This window comes from Perca fluviatilis, chromosome 3 (genome assembly GCF_010015445.1).
Source record: "Perca fluviatilis chromosome 3, GENO_Pfluv_1.0, whole genome shotgun sequence".
NCBI lineage: Eukaryota > Metazoa > Chordata > Actinopteri > Perciformes > Percidae > Perca > Perca fluviatilis.
In genome coordinates, this window is record NC_053114.1 from 25,558,800 (window position 1) to 25,583,454 (window position 24,655).

The window sequence follows — 24,655 nt, forward strand, 5'->3', positions numbered from 1 at the left end:
GCTCTTTAATTATATCATATTGTTGTGCTGTAACCAACTCCTTATATATTAATTATTTGGGGCTGTCAGCATTAACTGTCAAGCATAACGCATTAATTTTATTTATTTTTTTTAAATCGCATGCCACCATTTATTAATTTATTTTCACTTCACTCGGCTTTGCGTCGTGTCTAACAGGCTACTATTTTGACCCTTTGCCACACTTTGTCATACTTTGCCACACATCCTGCTGCTGCAGGCTGCAGGCATAATGGAGAAAGACAGCAGCAACACAATTCTGAATGGCGCTTTTTATTTTCCAAAACTCCTGGACGGGTCGAAAGCCATATGCACATTGTGTAAAGCCGAATTAAAATATCATGAAGCACGTCAAGCTTGAGCTACCACCTACGAGCTAAGCATAGTACAGTTAACGTGACTCAGGTTGATGCTACTGGGCTCAGGCAAAGCACTATTTTGGAGAGTGCTACTCGCCGACCTGTTGATGAAACCAAATCCAAAAAAATTACTACAGCTCTTGCAAAATGGGTGGCAACTAACTGCAGACCTGTCAGCATCGTAGCAGACTCTAGTCTTAAAGACGTACTACGGTTGGCATGTTCTGACCAGTCTTATGAATTGCCGTCGAGGGGGACAGTAGTTTCACGCACGCATGCACAGCATGGGTGTATTAAGAGAACACACACACGGAGAAAGCAGGCAAACTGGAACTGCTGTAAAGTGATGCAAGGTGATCACTGGACGTCAGTGAGTAATCAAAATTATTTAGGAGTTACTGCACACTATATTGACTCTAGATTCAAATGTGTGAATAGATTCACACACTTTTATTTTGTTTACAGTAAATAAATAAATAATAAACAAATACAAATCTTTAAATCAAGTTCATAAAGCCACTTTCTTTGCATTCATTTGATTCCCAATCAAGATACACTGGTAAGAATTGCTTTCCATTGTTAATATGTATTTAAAAACAGTTCTGAAATGCAAAATAATAGAATTTTAATCATGTGACAAAACATGCGATTAATTGCGATTAACTATAGAAATTCAGTGATTAATCGCGATAAAAATTTTTAAATCGTTTGAGAGCCCTATAATTATTATTTTCATTTTCAGTTTTTCTGGAAAAAAAAATGCTTGTTGGGTTGTTTGCATTTCTTTAACCAATCAAAATCATCTTTGCTGGTGCTAAGCTCTGGACCCAGAGACGGTGGCTCTCCAAAATAGTGTCGGCAAGTAACTTGTTTTGGTGGAATATTTGCACCCCGCAAAAGAAAACGCCACATAGAATACTAAATAAAGTTAACTGTTCACACAATACAGTAACGTGAGCTATTTAAATTAGCTGGATACATGGTTAAAAGTAATTTGCTCTTACCAGTTTATCGCCATGTGTACTTCGTCCACAGCAATTCCACCCATCAGTCCCAAAACGTCCCAGTTAGATAGTAAATGGCATAAAATATTCTTTGTAAATGTTTACAATCATTCCCCGAAAGAACCAAGCAGGCCTGCCTTGTTGCACGATCCAAATGTTCTTCAAAACTTGCCATTTTCAGTGTGTAGCTTGCTAGCTCAAAGTTTGTTGTGGTTTCCCAAAGCGAATGGAGTTCGAGAAAGGCAACACACAGAGAGATGAAAGTGAGGGATGCGCAATTATCCTGGAAATGTACTTCCGTTGAACCAGACTAGACCATGAGAAAACCAACTAATTCACTGCATACAAAAGTAATAAATTGGGATTGTAATTATTTAGTGGGGTCGTGCATGGGGTAGTGCAAGAAATATCAAACACATATGCATATACAGCCTTAAAATTACTCTCCAGTTCATGTAATATTAAAATCACCCAACCTCTTTGAGACATAAATCCTGTCCTGTTAAATTTTTATTTAAGAGACGACTAACCCGGCAGATTTACATGGAATGAAGAACGCGGGCAACCTTATTACAAATTGCAAGAGGACCCCAAGTAATACTTGTCCTGAGTGACCAGAGCTTCAGTGTGATGAACTGTGGAGATTAAAATTAACATTGGTGGTGCATTCAAGGACGCTCAAACATTTGAGGTTTGAAAGTCCTTCAACAGCAACTTCTGTAATGGAAGAAACATAACATCCATGCCTCCTGGGTTTTTTTTCTTGATTTGAAATGCAATGCTTCGTGGCAGATAAATACAGTTGAAGTTTCTTCTACATCAGCGATGGATTAATGATGAGTGAAGGTTGGGAAAATGTATTGTGATAGAAGATCTCAATTAAAGTTAGCTATGATGAATCTCGTTTCGAGGCCACGATAATTCACTTCTGTCTCATCGAGTCTCACCCTGTAATCCATCTCCACCCTCCCCCATCATAACCTCACCTCAGCACCAGCTGACTCAATAAAGACAAATGGAATACTGACATCTGAAGTCCACTGTCTTATGGATAGAAGGAACTGCAGAGTGGAAAACATGCAGCTTCAATCTACGGCATGAAAATTTTTCCTTTTAACACAACTGATGTAGTCACATATAAGAGGTTAGTTAGCAGTAGGGCTTCCCCCTTTTAGTCGATTAGTTTACTAATCGGTCATTTTGGTCTGGACTAAGATTTCTTTAGTCGATTAGTCTTTTAGTTTATTTAGTCATGTTTTATGCTTTTTTTTTCTTTCTGAATTGCTTATTTCCAAGAAACTTATGAGCACATCTTTGGTAAACGCAAGATTTAAAGTGGTGCTTTTGCACAAATATTGGTTTTACAGATCTGCTGATTAAATCAACTAATCTATTAGTCGACAAAATCGCATGAGTGAGTTGACTAAGAATGCCTTTAATCTAATCGCTAGTTAGTAGAAGGTTACTGAATCTATTGATGTTTTTGGTTTGGGTGTGAACAAATTGGCTTTCTGTACTGACTGCACACAAAATTTTAAACACTTACCTTATGTGATGTATTATGTTTGATATAAAGCACGGCTTATAGACAGTGAAATAGTTACTTTAAAATATATTCAGCATCATCTTGATCACCACAACCAGACAACGGGAAGAAGCTGTTAACAGCATATGTGAGCACTCGCTCTTAAGTGCTGCTTTGAAAAAAGTGTGTAGCTATCTGTGATTGTTTCACTGCTTTTTATTGTTGATTCTATTTTCAATGCTTTTATTCTTAACGTCTGTGTTAACTATTGCCTGCCCAGGGACTACAGATGAAAAGTAGCCTTTCTGGCTAACTCTGGCATATTTTCAGAAATCTTATAAATATGCACTGTCTAATAATGGCTTTTTACGAGCTAATGAAATACATACAGTATTTTGACAAATATATATATATATATATATATATATAATACATTTAGTTTATGAATTTGTTTGCGTATTTCATTCATTCATTTAGCTGCTGAGTTTTAATATATTAAAAAGTCCATTTGATTAAATGCTCTTTCAGACATAAATCTTTGAAGGAAATGCTTAACACTATTTACTGTTTCTTCCTTTGTTTTTTGGCATACAAGTGGTCACATTTAGAAGTATTGTCTATTTGCAGCTTCACCCCCAAAAAGAGGCAAACAACTTTTGCAATCAAAAACGATTCAATGGATTTGAAAATGTGTGCTGACAGATTAGATGTAGTCAGAAAGAGTTTTAACTCAGAAAAGAGAAACTACTGTGCTCTACTCCTGCATGAAAAAATGTAAACACTACACAGCAGATGAAAACACTTTGTACATTATGGCATGGGTGTGTTTTAACCAGAGCTCGCTTCCTCACTTAGTGCCATTAAATATGAGAAAGAAAGTGCAGTGGAGTGAGAAAAGCAACTCAAAAACAACTGCTGACAAATCTAGAAAGCATGAAGCAGCAAAGCACTTCCATTTGTCCCTTCTGCTGCTGGCTTTACTGAAGCTCTGTGAGATTTCTCTACTAGTCAAAAATCATTTTATGTAGCTGTAAGTTCATCCCAAAAACATTTAAAGTTCTTTAACCGACTCCGAGCTGTGAAGTTCATATCAATACATCATTGTTTATCAATATGTGAGGTTAAGTGGACTGTTGTCAGCTTGAGCTGCGATGTAAATCTCAGTCGCAGCTAAACCAGATTTCAGGGTTGTTTTCATTTTTTTTTTGTGGGTACAGAAACTCAGTGGGGGGAAAAATTATAACAGAACAGAACATTTGCAATAGTGAACTGATCTGTTTAGTAGAAATTGTCAGGGGACGACCTTTGAATCGACACTCTTGTAAGAGGCTTTTAAACGTCTAATTTATTCTCTTCGTGATGACTTTGCCCTCTGGAGGCAGAATAATTAATTGTTTTCATTACCAAACATTCTCTTGTGCATTCATATCCCTGTATTTCAATAACTTCACAATTTATTGGAATTACCACCCAGAATATCTCCCCATTTTATATTCCCACTCCTCACCCCAGACACACTCTCTCTCTCTCTTTCTCTCTCTCTCTCTCTCTCTCTCTCTTTCACACCGTCTGCATCCCTGCCTACAGGCTGCAGCCTGCAAGTGCTGACAGATGAGTCAGACTTGTAATAAATCTACAGCAGAATGTTTATAGAGGCCGTGGTTACATTTATTTCTTATTTATCAGTTATGAAGAACAGTAGAGTCTCTTCTCTTTACTCTATTTCAACAGATGCCAAGGCCCGACAAGCACTGTCTCTGTACAGTGATGAATTCACAAAAACCTTTAAGGAGGTTGGTCTATTATAAAATTAAAATATATTTGCGTACACCTGTCTAGCGCCCTAAATGTGCCCAGTGTCCTACCTCGCTGCTTCCTGAATAAGTCACGAAATCCTGCCAACCTAGCAAGATGGAAATATTCCCTCAACAAATGTTTTTTTATTAAATCACATAACCTTTAACAGTGGAGCCCGACTGATAAATCAACCAGCCGATACCTGCCAGTGATAGCTGATATTAGCTGGTCACATGTTGAAATATGTCAATATGTCATGTGAAATGTCCCAGATATGTTTGCAGTAATTTAGAAACTTAGTTTGTCTACCAGAGAGCACAGACAAGTTTATTTTTAAACTGTAAAATACCCACATAGAACTTAAAATTGAGGCAACATTTATGACGTTCCCATCAGCCTCAGCTGTACTTTGTGTTTTGTGATAATTAGCATGTTAGCATGCTAGGCGCCCTGAGAGTTTTCTTGTTACTCACCCAAATGCATTGTGTGTATCCTTGAGATCCAACACGTGCTGAGTGCATTTCCTTCTTCATAAAACATTTTGGAAAGCCAATTTTTCAAGTATTTTACATTTTGTATTGTTTACATTGGTGTTAACTAGCTTGCAGGCACTTTGCAGCATATCTCAGTGTGTTACCACCACCTGTTGATCAGCGAATAGGTGTGAAACCATTGGTAGGCTTGTGTATCGAGCCACCTGTATACCTGCATCCTAAACATTAGCATGTTAGCATCGTTGTTATGAGCATATCAGCGTGCTGACATTAGCATTTAGCTCAAAACACCACTGTGCCTCAGTGCAGCCTCACAGAGCCGCTAGCATGGCTGTTTACTCGTTGCATTGTTTTAATTCTTAAATATCAATATTGGTATTGTTCAAAAAAAAAAATCCTGTATCTGTTGGTCTCTGTAATAGACATGTTTCTAATTTTTTTCATCAAAAAGAGCAGTCTAAGTTCCATATTAAAGTTGCTTGAGAACATGTCTGATATCAGAAAGTTGCAATGTAGTTTTATTCTACTCAAAGAGAGACTGGAGCGATTGCCTATATTTATTAAAAATATATACTCCCTGAACACTTAATTAGGTACATTTATACGATCTAATGCAATCCAGGTCATAGTTAGTGTTGCTGTACTGTAAGGCATGGATACCCGACCCGAGGCCGACGGGTCCCGACGGTACCCGACGGGCCGGGCCGGGTTCGGACAGTTATTTAGAAATTATGGTTGGGGTTGGGTCGGGCAGGGTCACATCAGCGCGATAAGGCAACAGCTTATTAACGTACGCTTGTTGCCCCGTGTGCGCTGATGCGCTCATCTGTTGACATTTCCGAATGCCTTCCTACAGTTGCTTAATAAAAGCGGGCTTTCTACACAAACAAACGTAGCCTACATGTGTCATTAGTATGAGGAATAAAATGAGATTTTAACTGTGTCGGGCTTGGGTCGGGCTCGGACACAAATTTCTTAATACCTGTCGGGCTCGGGCCGGGTTCGGTCACGGCTCTGTCGGACGCGGGCCGGCCTCGGACAGAAAAATTCGGCCCGATCCGGACTCTACTGTACTGGACTGCATTATAGTTAAATCCGTTTCAAATATTCTTCCCCCATCATGTTTATTAATATAGTAACGTGCAATCCAGTTTACACCAACAACCTCTGAAAGTGTCAATCAAAACTGAACAATATGATCTTTAAAATGGTAGAATTCATGGCTGAATTGTTATTGGATTGGATTAAATGTTAAAGGTGTACTCATGAATTGCCCGCCGAGGTTATATTCCTGGAAATGATACTTGGCAGCTTTGAGGTTTTTTCACTTCCGGCCCTGCCTTCACTCTGCATTAGTCCTCAGCTGCTCCTGCCGTTCCCCAATCACCTGCCAGCACACCTGTCCCTCATTTACCTTAATTAGCCACCCAGTTTATACTGACTAACACTAGAGTCTTCTGACTGTTTGCATTGTGCCACTATAGAAGTAAGACCCAATCAAATAACTACTAAGAAGGGAATTTAATTTATTTTGGTAAATATTCCCTGTCAACACAACACATGGACAGGCTTACATAATGCTAATCTTTTACATTTTAAAGCAAAATTACAAAATAATCATCATCACCTATAAATACATCTAGCATCATGCTGCATCTGTAAGAAAAAGTGAGACAAAAAAGAAAATGAACTCTCTAGCTGCCAAATGAAAATGTGTTGCAGAAGAAGTAACACGACAGAACGAAACAGCCCAATCAACACTGGCTGCAAATACTGTGGCTCTCTGCACACAAAGCCCATTTTAAAAACATAGATGTTCTCCTATTTCTGTCAGCAATGGAGATATACTGTATGAGTCAATAGATACTGATTATGCCTTGATACGTTTGTATTTAATATATTTTAATATCAACTTTAGAACCATTTGGACATCTCATATTTAATAACACGTAAGTAGTAAAAAGAAAATAAGAATATTATAGAAAAGGGTATTTATTTAATAAGAAACAAGGTAGCCTTCATCAGTCTTTTAACGGTTCTTTCTCCCAAAGGAATGAGCACTTTAAAAGGGAACTGAAGTATGCGCGTCGAGTGTAACTTGTACTTTTCCGAGCTGCATACCACAGCCTGCATGCACAAGCATGCACACAAACACCTGGGCACATCACATGTGCTTTCACCTCTTTTACATTTCACTTATTTATTCTACAGCTGCACTCATTGTTGCTCTGGAAAATCACATCAGATAAATATCCAAATGTAACTGTCCTCTGAGCGTCAACGGAAACGCTGAATTACCAAGCTTCTCAATTGACTTGACGGGTGGATTAGCTTAAAGCCATCTTGGGAACTGTCGGCATCATTTGCAGCTAAATCAGCACTGCGTTAATGACTGCCTCTCGCAGGCCTCGTGGCCGGTCAATCAGACTACAGGCTTGTAATACACATCGTCAGAGGTCAAAGAAGCCATAAAAACAAACTGCTTTTTCATGAACAACATCCTAATAAAACAGCAAGTTTGACACACCATACATTCATACACATATCTTACACTGTTTGCTTAGACTAACTAATGTAAACCCTGCATTAGAAATGTAATTATTATCAGAATTACACATAGTTTTGATTGGTTTAGCTTTGTTGACATAAACACTAATCACTATTCAACTGAGGCATTGACTGTATCTAATTAAATTCTTATGCTGCAATGATTTGTCGATTAGTTGACTTTTAAGCAAAGGTGCCACACATTTTTGGGTTTGAGCTTCTAAAATGTGACAATTTGCCGTTTTTCTTTTCACATACAACAGTAAATTGAATATCTTTAGGTTTTGGACTGTCGGACAAAAAAACAAAACAAATTAGAAGGCATCACAGTGTGCTCTGAATAGTAGTGAATGCAATTTCTTCTTTTTAATGTTTCATAGATTAATGATATATCGAGACAATAAATCAAGACAATAATCAACAGTTTTTGAAATTACGAAAATAATTGTTACTTGCAAGCCCTATTCACTTCAATTCAATATTGCTTAATGCATCCCTGCAAGAGTAATTGTATGCAACAGTTCATAACCCAGGTCAACAAATTGCCCCCAACAAATAGAAGAAGAAGACACTGTTACAATAAAACAAAGCAAAAACAAACAAAACTATACGTGGAATTCTGATAGTATATAGATTGATAAAGAAATATAATATCCACAATGGTGTAAACATTTGCACAATTAGGTTACTGTGGATAATATATATTAGAGTACTTAATTTACTGTATATGCAAACATAACATACTTAAATGATTTGTATTTTAATGTAAAAGCTGGAAAGGTCTTCTATAGACGGTCACTAGTGCAATAGCATGCAAAGAGCACCGCAAACAGCCCTCATGGTGGGCGTGTGTGAACCTGCTCAGTCCAACTTGCCAATAAATTCTCCTCGGCTGACTGTACTTAATACAACAAAGAGCTCAGCCGGTTTATGTGCAGTTGCCACGTTACTTTGTTCTGATAACAGGCCACTTAACTTCATCACACAGTAAGAGAAGTGGAATATTTTTGCGCATCCCCGAGTGAGACCCTGACACCAGATACATCTCTTCTGACTGTCCACAGTGAGTCAGCTGCAGTTAATGTTTCATTCTCAGTAATGCTCTGTGGTGTAGGAGCTCATGTTGGTCTTATAGTGCACTAAAACTAAGTACATGTGGCTGAGTGAACAGTGCATCAGGACCCTTTAGAGTAAGTGTGCAAGTCACCGTGCTAAACTACAGAATGCAAGAGCCAGAATATACAATTTCTGCACTTGTCTCACAACGTGATATAGGAGGAAGATGTATTTTTAGAGATGTCGTAAGTGCACTAATGACTCCCTGGGTCTGCCCGAAGCTCTCTGACTGTTGACGCCGTCGGCCACTTACAGACTTGGATTATCGGTCTCTATTTGCAGTGAATGCATTCAAAGCAATTATCAGGGAAATCCAGACAATATGGCTCGTACTTAAAGTGAAAGGTCATTTTGTTGGAACGGTTTTTATTGTTGCAAATGTTCACCGATATGACATCAACAGTCTCCTCCAGCATTCATCCAAACAGCTTCTGTTGTCAACAACGGCACTGAGCTGCCTCTTAAACTCTAAAAACGACAAGCATGGAGATTTTTTGTATTCATTGGCATTAACAAAGTACAAATACCCAAGACAGCCAATATTGATGCAAGCTGATAAGATCATAAGGAAAGGAATGCAAAAAAGTAAAACTGTTTGATAAGCATGACTTGTTTTCTTTTCTTTTTTAAAACTGCCATAAAAAGACAGTGAGCCACAGCTAGTTCTTAAAGGATGACTTCGACATTTTGGGAAATAGATAAAATACTAGATTGATGCTATTCACATGTCTTTACAGTAAATATGAAGCTACTGTATAGCCAACAGCAGGTTAGCTTAGCTTAGCATAAAGACTGGAACAGGGGGAAACAGCTAGGATAAAATATCCACCTACCAGCACCTCTAAAGCTCCATAATTTACCTGTTATATCATGTTTGTAATCTATACAACACCAAAGTGTAAAAAGGACAAGTTGGGGTTATGCGTGGGACTATTTCTTGGACAGGTGCAGTAACTTCTGAGATATCACTTATTAATTAGTGAGCTTTAAAGGTGATGCAGGCATACTTTTTATAATTATTTTAACTGTTAGATGAAGGACTTCAAAAGTGGAAAATCCCTGTAGAAAGGTTACCAGACCATGCTGATGTTTTTAAGCAAAAATCTATCATGAAATGATCTTTTCTGTCAGAGTAATAGACATAGTTGAAACATGTACTTTGGTGGTAAGTCACCTGAACAAAGCTCCGTCCTGCAGATGCCTATGGGTGCCAAGCTGAAATGGAGACCTGCCTCCAGGAGGAATGTTTACCCGAGCTTAGCACAGAGCCGTTATTGCTCAAAGCAGCATGAGCAGATTTCTGTCTGCATTTCACTTCTGCACCAGCTATGTGCCATTTCAGATTGGGAACTGCCCAAAGTGAACCCCCTGTGATGACAAGAATAGCTCTTTTAAAGACACAGAGGGGAGATAAATTAACTGTGTGTGATCAAGTGTAAAGTAACTGTACACCAGCAGTGGAGGAGAGGCTTGAAGGAATTTGAGAAAAAGGATTCCTGACATTCCTAAAAGTACGGAACACGTATGAGTTAAATAATGTGGTAGAAGCAGTGTTTTATAAATATTCCCAATTGACTTTAATAAAATACAAAGTAACTGAAGGATGAATGGAAAATTATCTTAGGAACTTATCAACAGGACATAGTCAGACTCCATGGTGGAATCTGAACAAAAAAGTGTGTTGTACCTGTATTTTAATGTAGCACTTTATTGGATTCTGGCTTTCAATACGGATGCATTATGTTGTGTCACACTACATTTTCAGGTGGAGTGCAGTTCAGGATATAAGGAGCTTCATGTGTACTTTTTTGAAGAATGTGCAGTTGGTTTTAGCACACTCAACATTGACATTAACCATAATAAAAGGCACAAGCATGGATTTAACAGTATAAATGAATGAGACAGGTTATTTCACTGTCCGTAAATCAGGAGAACACTGTAGTATAGCCTGCTTTAAATTGCACTCGGCAGTAAGACAATCTAATGTGTATCTATTTATGGCATAACAAGATTTTATATATATATATATATATATATATATATATATATATATATATATATATATATATATATATATATATATATATATATATATATGCTTGTAGGCTATTGCAGCCTACTTATAACTAATTATTTTGCTCTTGTGTAGTGTCATTCTTAAATATGTTGCCTCACTGAACTAATCCTTTCCATGGGGAGATGCTGCTTTTCTTACAGTCCTTTGTCTTTATCACACCCTCCAATGATCTTAACAGACATAATATGTTCCTGCTGTATTCATTTCCAGAAATAGACAATGCAAATGCATCTTGTTGTGAAATCACATTCAAAGCAAAGCAATTAGCCTATTCAAACTTCATTCTAATGGAGCCCAGATGGTGAAGGTGTAGGTGAAGTAATGATGGAGGCTTTACCTTGTATGTGCTGGTTGACCACATTCTCCAGCCGATCAAGCCTCTCCATGATCCGGAGAGTGTCCCCTCTTTTGTCACCCTCTAACTTTCTCTCCGGTAAAGGCAGCGGAACTTTGATGTAAATATTGGCGATGTAATTAGTTACCCATCCGACATAGAGCAGGCAAACAATGTTGGTCATGCCGCTCAGTATCACGCATGTGGACACCAAAGTTTTGGTTCTCCTGGTGCAAGCCATGCCGACATCCCTCCATACAGCCTGCAGTATCCCGTCAAACCTGAGGACAGGGCGACAGCCGCCCGCAAAAAAATGGAAAATGTAAGTTATTTCCAATGACTGTGCTGCGATGCGATATCCGAAGCGCGGAGCCTTCACTTCAAAAGTGCCGTGTGGGTTTTTGTCTGTTAAACACAGGTTAATGTCAAATATCTACAGGTGAAGGTTCTCCCTCTTGCTCCACCGCGAACCTCCGTCGGCTCCAGTTGAATGTGAGGATCAAGGAAACAGGAGACACACAGAGCATCCTGCTGCAGCCAATGGGAAGGATGGTGAGGACTGACAGCCTCCGTGCTGCACGCGTCCCCGCTGCGCACTGATTCACTGTGAAAGTGGATCTGACCGGACTATTTCCATAGACCTATTTCTGTCCGAACAGCGACATATTTGCCCCACACCGACCTTAAACTGCTCATTTGATGTGCAATGCTCGTTTCTCTAGCAGTGAGACAAATCCAACTGAATCTCTGACAGTTTTTCTTTCACAGTGTCACGCAAGAGTAGAAAACACTTTTGGAGTTATTGCGATGCGATGAGATCCAAACGAACATATGAAGGAGTGCGATGTCTTGCTGCAATACTGGATCAAGCCACGAGATAGAGACAACGCGGTCTCCGTGAGGAATCAAGGTGTGGTGGGGTCATGTTAGGCTATAGGTCTGGCTCTGGTCCAGCTCACCATATGAGGAGTATGCAGAGAAGAGGCTGCACTCATTTCACGCGCTGCTGTAATTAGACCAGTGCAGGGAAATATAATTACTGCAGACCTGCTCAAAGGGCGCAAATACTGTAGATACACTGAGCATGAAGACCTGCAGCACCTGTATGGTGAGCCTGGTGAGACAAAGTAGTCATTTTCTACCAAACTGTAAATCAAATGTTGATCATGAATACTTTTGAGGCAAGTTTGCATGGTTATTGCTTCTGTATAGGTCCTCTTTTTTTCTGGCATGAGGCAATTTTTGGATGTTAAATAGTGGAATTACCTGTTTGCACTTGTATAGACCTAATTGCATATTTCTCTAGCCAAATGAAGGCTAATTAAATGGCACAGCGAAAAGAAAAAGCTCAAAATGTAGCAAATGAGAAGGTTTTGTGTATGTACACTTTCAAAATACCATGCACTGATACTCATATCTGCAGGAGTGTGATATGTTTGCTGCAGCACCTCTGGATTCTGTCTGACAGTTGTTTCTGGGTTTTTTTCTTTGAGGCTGGTTGACTTGTCATTTCTTGCAAGCCGTCCTCCTACTCTTTAAGAACATCAGATTATTTTATTAATTTAAGGACATCTTGCATTTGTCCGTAACTGAAGAACCTTTGAATGCACATGGAAACTGCAAGATCCAGTACTGAATGAATGTCAGATCTTTTACTATATTTTTATCAAAATTGTTAATTGTATTTTGATGGTAATTTCCAATATAATCTTCGCCAGATGATTATTTGCTAATAACAGCCTTTGTCATCCAATCTGCCAGACAGCTACAACACAGCAGGTTGTCAGAGTGAAAGCATGTTATGATGGGAAAAATAAATGTTACATCAATAAAATACATTTTTAATAGAATAAACAGCATTATTATGACAATTGAGTATTCTTCCTCGATGACTACAGCATCACTGCCTTTTCAGAGCAAAATGCAACTAAATCTTTGTCTTTGCGGCTGACTATCATACACCTTGCTAGTAGTGACAATATGAATCAGCTGTGAATAGGCTGCCATTTAAAAAAGAAAACACTTTAAACCTGATTATTTTCAACGCCAGTGCATATATATATGCGGCTTCATTATTAAAAACATGCTTTGTCATCGATAATTGTTTCTATTTTTTTTTTCTCAGTCAAAGAGCATCAGTGTTACCTAATTTACCCTTTCATCCATATATCCAAACCTTATGACAGACCACCTCCTCTGTCCTGCCTGCTCAGCAGCAGCCATTTATGGCTGTGAGATGATCAATGCAGGAGCATGCTGCCCATTCATCTCAGCTAACTGACCTGCCAGAGTGCAAAAAGGTATTTTCTTCAGTTTGCAACATAAAGGTTTTTTCTTTTTTGCTATTAACATTGATGTGATGAAAAAGTATTTCTCGCCTTATCTGCTCATTTAATCTCATCTTCACCCATGAGATTATATTGATATAATAATAATAATAATAATAATAATATTTTGTGTTTTTGGTATTAAAGGTTGAAATGCTGACTATGGATACTACACTAGGATGTAGTTTACACTTATGTAAGTCTGCTAGAGCTGAAACAATTAGTCAATTAATTTATCAGTTAATTGACAGATTTTTTTAGTCAAACATTTTCTAGTTTGAGCTTCTCAATCATGAGAATTTTCTGCTTTTGTCTGTTTTAAATCTCTGTAAATTGAATATCTTTGGGTTGTGGTCTGATGGTTGGACAAAACAAACAATTTAAAGACGTCAGCTTGGTCTGATCAATTATTCTGCCAGTTATTTTCTCATTTAATAGATTAGTCGCTTGGGCTATTAAACATCAGACAATAGTCAGAAATGTCAATTACTCTTTGTCGGAGCCCAATGTGACATATTAGTTGTAGTAGACATATTCAGTTTTTAACAATATAAAACATAGAAAAGATGCAAATCTTCACATTTAAAGCTGTAATGCTTTAAATGTTCTAGCCAATGCAAAATGAGTTGATACAAAGCTAATTAAGCCTATCAGCTCCACAAACTCTCTCTGTATTTCTCAGTATATCATCGAAGGTTTGCGTCATGTGGATGCAACAGCAGTGTTGTTGTCATTACTTAGAATTCCTCATGGGGGCGAGAGAAACCACGCACTATGGCTTTAAGAAGCTGGAACAATATGGTCAATATTCCGAAAAAATAATCTTAAAAAAATAAATAATAATTGGCCATTCATTTCATTTTAACTGACTATTGGATCAATCGACTAATCATTTTGCTATAGAATATTGTGATAGGGATTTTCCCAAATTTTAATGACGATTAATCAAGAAAATATCCGCATTCTAGCATGTTAGTACCATGATACATAAAAAATCTAATGAGCCAATATTCAACCACCAGTTTCCCTCACACAGCGGGTCTTTGTGGGCCATATTTTCACTTTCAGATCACCTAAAATTTTATTTTTGACATGAGAGCTAGAGAAATATTTCATTGAAATCTGAGAAACATTTAATTACTCTAATCAAATTTCCTTCCACTGACTTCAAATGGGCTGCTTGATGCTTCTCAGACTGCGAACTGTGCACTGTGTAGAGATGAACACAATTTAAGTGGATTGAAATTATAATGAGAAAATTATATCTCGGCTAAGTCACCAGACAGGCACATTGAAGGACTGATCCAAAGATTAGCTTGTTTTCTAACTTACATGTGATGATGTATGAGTAGTTTCAGCTCTGGTGTCACTTTGTTCATGTTATTTATGACCCTTTTCTCTGTTTAAAGGGCATACTGAAAAACGAAGCCTGTCCTGGCAAGCACAGTCACTGGATGTTGTCATGAAGACAACCTCAAAGCCATGTACGCATTTAATTGACAAGCCATAAACACCTGCAGGTGTAAGAAGTGCAACTTCTATCGATTTCTTTTGAACTGGGGCCAAGCCGCAGGGACTCTGAGGTTGATATTAGGGATCTGCCATCCTCCCACTGAGTGATCCACCCGTCCAAGTAGCTGTCACATTTAGTCTGAACGAATGCTCTTCTTGTGGGCTGATTAATTACTGTGTGTAAGAGGTTATCCTGTAATCATCACTGCGAGGTCCCAGAGACAAAGACACTACCACAGTAAGTTCCTCAGCTGTGGAGACGGCGGCCATTAATCAACAAACCACACACTCGACATGTAAGGATTAGTCCTTGACGACGAAGATAAGTAAATAATTGTGATATATTTTACAACAACCACTTCTGAAGTGACGCCTTTAATTAACTGCTATAAATTATAGAGCATGTTGTTCACATTGAGGCAGAGAAAAGAAACTGAATCCTACCAGCTTGAAAAGGTGCTATTCTGAGGATGACCCTCTGATTGCCTCACAATCCCCCCATTAAACGATAGAAATGGCACGAAAAAACACTTTTTCTTTTTTTTTTTTTTTTTTTTGTGGAAAAAAAAAAAAAAAAATTTTAAAAATAATTAAAATTTTATTTTTTATTTTATTTTTTATACCCTAAGAAAAATAAATTATTTTGAGTTTCAAAAAATCTTTACAGCCTTGAAATAAATATAGTCACTTTGGTGCCAGGTGTAAGGCTGTTCTCAAGTTGTTTCTTTTTGATTAATAACAGTATCTGTTCAGTTTTAGCATTAATTTAACCTACAGGTAGATACACAGGACTGTATTTCATCATGCTTTATTACACGGCTTTGTTTAATTACGGCATTCTATGGTCTGTTATTCCTTTTTGTAATCATTTTTTTTATTAATATTTTAACATGATCATGTGGGGAGGGGTTACAAATTTGAAAAATGGATGAATATAATCACGAATGTCCATGCATTAATCAGCACAGAAATGGCAAGCAACCACAAACGGTATAAAAATAGAAAAACATGCGAGCATTTGTGTTGCCAGCTAGCCATGTCTCTGCTTTGCACAGAGTTCCAAGTTGGAGCTGTCGTTAAGTAATATTACTTCTGGCAAGTTAGGAATGGCTTTGGACAGTATGTTTGATAGCATTTCTGAAATCTTCCAGAACCCTGTAACCCTTGGGCAGTCCCACACCACACAATTTTTGTGCATAGAGTGCAGTTTGGTGATGGTGAAGCTTTCATTCTATGCAATGTGCAGGGAGTAAAGTATGTTCTGTGTGTGAAATTAGAATGAATAACTTGATGGGGTTCCTGAAGATAGTTGAATGTTCTGCTAGATTAGTCTCCAATTGGGTTGGAGCTATTTGGTGAGAGGTCCGCCTTTCAGTCTGTCAATAGAAAGGGGCTTACAGGAGGCCTTATGCAAGATGGAATATATTGTCAAGACCAATCGGTCTGTTATTTTTGAATAACAGAGCATTGCTATGGATGCCATTCTGATCATAGACTTATACAGACATATTCATAATATGTCATGATAGAAAAAAGCCTTTCTTTCTGATCAGAATGTGTGTTCACATGGAAAATTGCTATAGCTGTGCTGATATTCTTCTAATTGTGTATCACAACATTTACTCAAGAATCAGTTGGATGAATATTTCTTTATAGAGATTACACCTGTGCTATCAGTCTCCATCTGACTTTTCATCACCTGCACCTTGTTAAGAAACAGCTGAAGGGCAAAAATCTCATTAAAAGAGTCCTTTTTTGACTTTACACTGAAGTGTTTTGAATATTTGTACTTTTAAATAAGCCAGCGTATTAAGGTAAATCACTGCGATGTGGACACAGGAATTGTGAGATGAGAATCACATTGAGTTCAAGCTCATTTATTTATAGAGCCTTTCATCACAAGTATGTCTCAGAGGACTTCACAGAGAGAAGGCAAAATGAAATGTATCTAGCTCTGTCTAATCATAATCATACACATGACAAAGTGAAGTGCTGTAATACATGATGAAACAAGTGAAATGCAAGCCAGCAAACAAAGCACAAGACTCGGAATAGTCTCCCACGTCTAATTAATGTGGACACAATATCACATGTACCTGTACAATCTAATGCAATCTAGTTCAACAAGTCTGCATTAAATGCTAGCGTCTTGAATCTTACAGTGTATTGTTACTTCTGTATATGTGGCTTGAAATATATTATACAGTGTTCAGTGGAGCTGATGGGGACAAAACACAATGAACACAATTTCATACATTTGCTGGTAGTTTGTAATTTATTTATTTATTGTGTCATGCACATACATGTGTTTAGCCCACATGGACTTAAAAGACATGAAAAAATACTGTTGCAGTTGTGAAACATTTGTCAAATATGAACATAACTTGTTACACATATAATCATACTGTATTGCAACGACATAACTGTCTTCTGTCTCAGAGTCTATAAATAAAATCAGCCACAAAAAAGGTACACTTCCTGAAACACAGCTCAAGATGTTATTATCATTCATCCAGAAGAACTAATCAGAAATGAAGGACATTTTACAAAAAAGAATAGCCTTTAAATCATCACATAACAAGCAATAAAAGATGAAATGGGCTTCATCTTCATGGTAATGACTATTGGCTAAATTCTGCTTCACATAAGACTCTTCCCTGTAGTAAATGTTTCAGCACTGTACAAGATTGCGTTCGGCTGCACAGGTTATTTCTGATATTGTGTCCAGCACATACTGAAGCCGAGCCTTGTCTACCCGACACCAACAACCTTGAACCTGCAAGAAAATCCTCCTACTTTGCTTTGTGTCGGTTAAAGCCCCGTCCACCTGGTGAAATCTCATTTGAAGTACAGCATTCCCTCACTAAAAATAATTTTAATTATCTCATCTCTCTGTTCATTTTCACGTCAGTGTGTTAATAACATGTTGTGCTCAGCAGGGGGCCTGTGAAGTGCAGCAGCTCATCTTTTCAAATAAAACCACCAAAAATAAAAACTCACAGGTTGGTAGGCACACTGCCTTAATGGACCAAGAAAGCAAGAGGTGTTTGTCTTTAATTTTGTTAAGTATTAGGAAAGTAAATGAGCTTATGGTTGAACATGAAAGGACAAACCCAGAGGTAACCAAAGAGGGGAGTGGTTTTAACTTTCTCAGCTGGGGAGAAACAATTCTACAAGATGATTGGCACTCTGATTGGCAATTGTTTTATTTAATGTAGAAAAATGAGCAGAAAGTGATGACAGGGGGTTTGTGGAGAAGTAGCAGTCAGGTTTGGTGGAATATTTAAGGAGAAATGTAAAGGAAATAGAGTTTATAAGCTCAATTTGGTCCTCCAAATACACACTACACTCCTCTGTAAACATCCTTTTGTCTGAGAAAAACTGAAAAATAGTCTTAACGAATAATTTATTGTTATGCTGTGATGACTCAACCTCACCTTAAACTATAAAAAAAAACCATCACAATACACCTTGTGACAGGTTGAATAGAATGTGAGAAGTACGGTAAAAACATCTATCTTTTTACTTTTCTGACACATTTGACATGTTACACAACAAGGCCTCTTGATATCTGATGTTTTCATACAGACAGAGACACTCTCTTTATGTGCCAACCCGTTCTCACTCCCAACTCGTAAAATACTGATGCTTGGTCAGTGGCTCTCAGCGTCGGAGACCAATGCAAAAATCACCATTTAGCATCTGTATGGAACGCACCGGGCATAGCAGCAGCTCGACCGCGCCGTAAGATGATGTAGTATTAAGAGCTACAACGGTAGCGCGTAGTATGAAAGACCGAAAAACCGGGTAAGGAGGTTGGTTTGGGTGGTGAATGGGTCAATCAACACAGGACTTTCACCCAAGAGACCGGGGTTCGTCTCCCGTTCGTGTCCCTGTTGTTGTCCCACGTGTCATTGAAACGTACATTTTGTAACCCACCCACGATCTTTTCCTTAACTGTCCTGTTCTTGTGCCGCATGTCAGTTTAACGTATGTCCTGACCCAGAGCGTCAAATAGTGATGCCAAAAGTCCCACCCCCATACCGTCAAAAAGTAACGCCAAGATTCCCGACCAAGCGCATCTAAATATAAATATAAAGGAGACTTTTTGCATCAAGAACAAAGCCAAAGGCACCTGACCAAGCGTCGCTTTTTGATGCGATGGGAGTGTGTTACGTGTGTGAATCCACCATAGACTGTAAAAACTAGGAATCCACGTGTGATTGGGGTGACTCTCCCTGGAATACCTCGCCACCCTCTTTGACCCCCTCTTCTCCCTTGGTGCCTCAGCTCTGATAAGGTTTTCCCTCTCCCCAATTTAGATCTGGATTAATGTGGTTTTTAATCCCTCGTATTTTGTAATAAACTTTACTTACCTTTTTAAACTGAACCACATCTCTGGCTTATTGTATAATGAACCTGTATGCCTTTATATTATTGGTACAGTTAAAAATAAAACAAGTCCCTGGGTGAAATTCCCAGGGTGGCGTGTTTTTGGGTAGAATTTCCATCTAGACCCTTGCTTACTCTCTTTTCTCCATCTGTCGTGTTACTCACGCCACACTACATTTCAGCAGACTGACACACAGTTCATTCAATTCCTTTCGCTCTTATGGTTGTGTTTTTGGTTTTGGATAAGCAATAAAAAAAATGTCATAAGCTAGACAGCCTTGCTTTGCGTAGTCACTGTTGTAGAGCCGCTGTGATTGGACAGTATTAGTTAGGGGGAAGAGTCACTTGAACAGATTATTTGAGCATCATTACATGATTGCAAATACATTTCTTTCTCAAGTCATATTGTAGTTGTCAAATAGCCAACTTTTACATTTATATATTCCATGCAGTATTTTTGCAGCTAGATGCATTTCTGATCACACTACAGAATTTGAAAAAGATTTTCAGTCTGGTGGCCTTTTACTCAGTGACAGAGGAGCAGAAATGAACTCATCATCACTGACCATTATATTAGCAGAAACTAATGCCCAGCATAAAATCTCTTTTATTTGTCCTACTTTCTCCATTTTAGCTTTAGATTCCTTTCATCTCTCATGCAGGAATGAAGTGTTTGGCCGAACTCAACAAAGTTAAGGAGACTGTCCTCCTCCACAAAACACTCTCATAGGTAGTTTGTTAAAGCAGCAATTAAGACCTTACCTTTATAGTGATGGCGCCCACTAGTGGTCACAGTAATTGTGACGGTAGCAAAGCAGGAAGTAAGGTGACAAAGTGAGTGCCAAATTTCCACATAAGGAGGAAGGTTGAGATGGTGGATGGGTCAAACAAACACAGGACTTTCACTCAGGACAGCAGGATTTGACTCTAGTTTGAGAGAGAGTTTTTTTTTTACTTTATGAATGTCACGTTCAGGGTCACGTGCGTAACCATAAGTGAAGTAACTTATGATTTGAATCCAAACGACAATCTTTTCTAAACTTAACTAAGTGGTTTTGGTGCCTAAACATGAAACTGTGACTGTTTCACAACATTAAAGACGTGTAAAACCAAAATCTTTACGTTCAAAACCGCGGCCAACATTCTTTGGTTTAGATATAGAGACACAAAGTCCCTCCACTTCCGGTGGACCTTCATGTGACCTTATTTCGGAAAACATATGTACGGTAGTGAATGGGGAAAGACAAATTATTTTTTGATCCCGTTTGAATTGAGCAAAGGATTACACATATGATGTTCGTCAATTTAAAAGATAACTTTTCTAGTCAAGAAAGTCGCAGTTTCTCGTAAAACTGTTGACGTAACACTGTGAAAATACGTAATTAGAAAGACTACACACACCAAAGTCGCATAAGTGACATCTCGCTGAAACTACGACATCTGTGTGTTTTGTTAACTGAGCGGTTTCACACAAAACTAAGTAGTACTACGCAAACCTAAGCCAAACTGGAGCTTTCTTCATTTGCAAAATTATCTTTTAAATTGATGAACATCATATGTGTAATTCATGACTCAATTCAAACAGGATAAAAAAAATATTTGTCTTTCTCCATTCAGTACTGTACATTTTTGTCCGAAATAAGGTCCCATGGTGGTTCACTCGAAGGGAAGGGACTTCGTCTCTCTATATCGTATTATGGTTTGGAGGACTTGTTGGAGTAAAGCAGTAACCAATTTTTTACATCTTGCATTAAGATATATCACCCAAAATGAGAAAGCCTCTGCAGTATGTTTTGTCTGTGGGTGAAGATGAGTAAATCTTTTCATGCTCATGGCAAAAGGCATTGTGTGTCATCATGGGGGCTAGGATAATTTCTTTAGTCAATTAAGGCATTTTTTCAGGCCTAAAATGAATATTTTTTGTATATTTGATTTTAATAGTATAATATTCAGAATGGTTTCCTTTTGTCATTACCACAGTAAATGAACAAAGTAAGTCGCTTTATCCCTGAACACTTATTTCTCTTAAAATAGTGTGTCCTCTTTTTATTGTACTCACCCTTGGGCGCTTCAAGTTTAATCCTGATAATACGAGGTTTGTAGAAGAAAAGAAAATCTGTTTTAAATCCCTTTGTTTATAAGCCTTTAAGCCAGGAATGATTTGCTATTCTTAACAAGCCTAAACATGTCATGCTGAACCTCAATTTGTCCAAATAAAAACCCTCCTAAAATACAAGGTGTAACAAGCAGAAAATCATGCAGCAAATCCACTTAAACAATTTTGACTTATATTAAAGATGACATGTCTTAATAATGAGTTCAACACTTTTGAGTCAGAAAAGTCTTTCAGCAGTTGAGACCCGACATGTTCGTGGTTGTGTGTTATTGTAATGAGAGAAAAAAAAAAGGAAATTCTGTCTTGAAGGATTAAAAAAAAGAATGTGATATGAAAATGCACTAAAAATGAGGTCATAATCAAAGTCATCCAGCAAAGAACTGGCACTGTATGTTAAACAAGTGTGGAGTTTAATCATTAGTTTCTGCTCATGAATATATAACGATCCTCTATTGTATTGAACTTTTATTGTCCGTCTATTGCGTTGAGCGGAAATCTTTAAAACTCTGCACAAGTGCTGAATCACAGCAAAAGCAAAGATACAACATGCGCAAATATAGAATGAGAGTGATGAGTCTTTGAAAAATGATCAGATGCTAGCATGGCCATATGCAGCTCATACTGCTGACTGCACAGCTTACCATAATAAATCAAAGTCTTTCATACTGTAAAGGCATGTGGTCGAATACTTCTGATGCATGTTAAACAATCAATGCTGAAACTAAACCTACAGCCTGAATTAATACATTACAGTCAAATATCAGTTTATCCATAAACTTACAGACTGTCCATCTATATGAGATTCAGGTGCAAATGTTTGTTTTTATTAAAATCAGCTGTGCAATAAAAATTACCCAGTACTTTAAACAAATGGCAGCAGTGTAATGAGGCAAGTGTGATGAGCAGTAAATGTAGCCTAATAGATTAAAACATTTATAGATTATTATTGTTTAAAGAGAGTAGCATAAGTATAATTATGTTTAATGTTGTCATTTTATATGTGTAGTCAGTTTTTTGTTTTGTGTCAAATGTTCGTTTGTGGCTGTCATTGCTGCCAATGTTGGTGAGAACTATCATGAAAAATAGTATTTTAATCCAAACGGTGTGGTTTAATTAAAGATTCAATAAAAGTGAAGACAAAAATAGCACAGTTCACCATGGAGTTGTAATATTAGTTGAATAAAGATACTCACTCACGCGCCATATGGTTTGTTACACAGAACCATCTAGGAAACCTTCAGAACTCTTTGGGAAATGGCAGGCACTTCACACAAATACCTGGCAGGTGATTGGATGAACCTGACAAGATGGATTTTCATGATATGTGATCCTGCGTTTCTGACGTGATCTGGTTGTTAAGGAAAAACTCAGGAGCAGCACAACTCATTTCACATACGTAAAGAAGGTTTGGGAGACTTTGATGACTTACACAGGAGCATTTCATGAATTCCCAGTTGATGAGAGAATTAAGCAATGAGTACAATTTAACCTTGATGTGTTATCGTCTGCAGGACAAGATGTCTGTTTATGCTAGATATAAAGGAGATTGGGGTTGTGGGTTGTTGTTCAAAGAATGGGCTCCAGGAGAACACTAGACAAGTAATTTATAGACCAGATACGTACACTGTAGCAGACAACAAGTTGCAATTAAACTTCAGTTGGACTTTCAGTTGCTGTTTAAAAAACATTCACACACAACTGAATGTTGATGAAATGGAGAGAGTTAATTTTCTTAAAGCAGGCAGTTTTGTAGCAGCAAGGATGCAGAGCTCAGCATTTTGTTTATTCACATGTGAACGAGAGCCAAAGGTTAACATGGAAGTGTATGTAAGAGACAGTACATGAACATATGTGATTGCATGGCATGTAACATGTGACTACAATATGAGATGACTGCCTAGATGACTGCGAGGCTCTATTAAAACTTGTTAGTACCCTGATCAGGTAAATCCAGGTGATCCACATATTGTGTTTTTGCCCATACAGTTGATGCAGAGTTCAATCAGCAGGTTCTATATAAAAATGTTACTCTCATGTTTATGTAGCCTCATGAATGTTCACACACACACACACACACACACACACACACACACACACACACACACACACACACACACACACACACACACACACATATACACACGCACGGTAAAGCATTATTGACCTATACATTTCGTGAAAAAGATACACTTACATCTGGTTACAACCTGCATGCCCTCAGTGCTGTGAAATGGTCTCTGGTGTGCAGTCTGCTCTTTCATACATCAGTAGAATCTGATTTACACTTCAAAGCAACACAGCGAGGGATAGGGGGGAGGTAGAAAAGAGCAAGAGGGAGGAAGGGGGAAAGAGAAAGAAAGAGAGACTGAGTGGCCGCTGGCTTAATTTTGATTTGATTTTCATTAAGCAAGAGAACATAAAAGCAAAATCAATTAAAGTGTGAATCTATGTTCCCTGTGGTCACTGCAGTTTAGTTTGTCTCTGCCATCAGGGCGAGCAGAGAGGAGCTCTCCACACCCAGCTGGTAGGGTTACAGATCCAGGCGCAGCTTTGATAAGCATCTCTAGCTTCCAATTACACAACTACTTCTGTTTCTATAGTTTGTTTCCTCTGTTGCTTGGACGAGGCATGAGCAACTAACCTCTGCCTCAGCTGAGAACGCACTGCTTCCTTTTATTAGAAGCTGCTATGAAGTTAAGACAATGAACTGCCTGCTTTGTCGATATACCGACTGTATATATAATATCGATTTTGCATGGTTGCAGGGTAAAATCTACATTAATAATCTAATTATGCATTGTTTTTGTGTGTGTCTTTTTAACAATACACAGAAGGCCAAACTGATAAAAAAAAGTCTAATTATTATGACGCATCATGATTTTTTGGACTTTTTCAAATGTAGTTGACTAAAAAGTTCTCTCTTAATCACGAGAGCCTGCAGAAAACAGCTTTACTCCATAAATCACATAAAGACTCTTTAGAAGGCCTTGGAAGAAGCTAGACAGACACTGACTTTGTTCTTTTATTCGCTAATTCA

The 24,655-nt window shown here is 38.0% G+C and overlaps 1 protein-coding gene and 1 long non-coding RNA gene across 3 annotated transcripts in view; one reads left to right on the plus strand and one right to left on the minus strand.

Annotated features, from left to right (window-relative positions):
- The window catches only part of galnt18b (UDP-N-acetyl-alpha-D-galactosamine:polypeptide N-acetylgalactosaminyltransferase 18b), a 95,069-nt gene extending 83,423 nt beyond the window's left edge, over window positions 1–11,646 (minus strand). The window contains exon 1 of one of the 2 annotated variants that reach the window (XR_005638777.1): window positions 11,275–11,646. Coding sequence is in view for 1 of the 2 variants with exons in the window: in XM_039795204.1 (XP_039651138.1) it covers window positions 11,275–11,512 (238 nt within the window). In the remaining variant the exon portion in view is untranslated. The remainder of the gene's footprint in view (window positions 1–11,274) is intronic. The other variant, XM_039795204.1, reaches the window with a different exon arrangement.
- Window positions 11,647–11,991: 345 nt separating this feature from the next.
- Window positions 11,992–15,622, plus strand: LOC120555969. The gene is made up of 3 exons (XR_005638778.1): window positions 11,992–12,388; window positions 13,458–13,571; window positions 15,008–15,622. It is a non-coding gene; the product is annotated as an uncharacterized LOC120555969 (long non-coding RNA).
- Window positions 15,623–24,655: the final 9,033 nt, after the last annotated feature.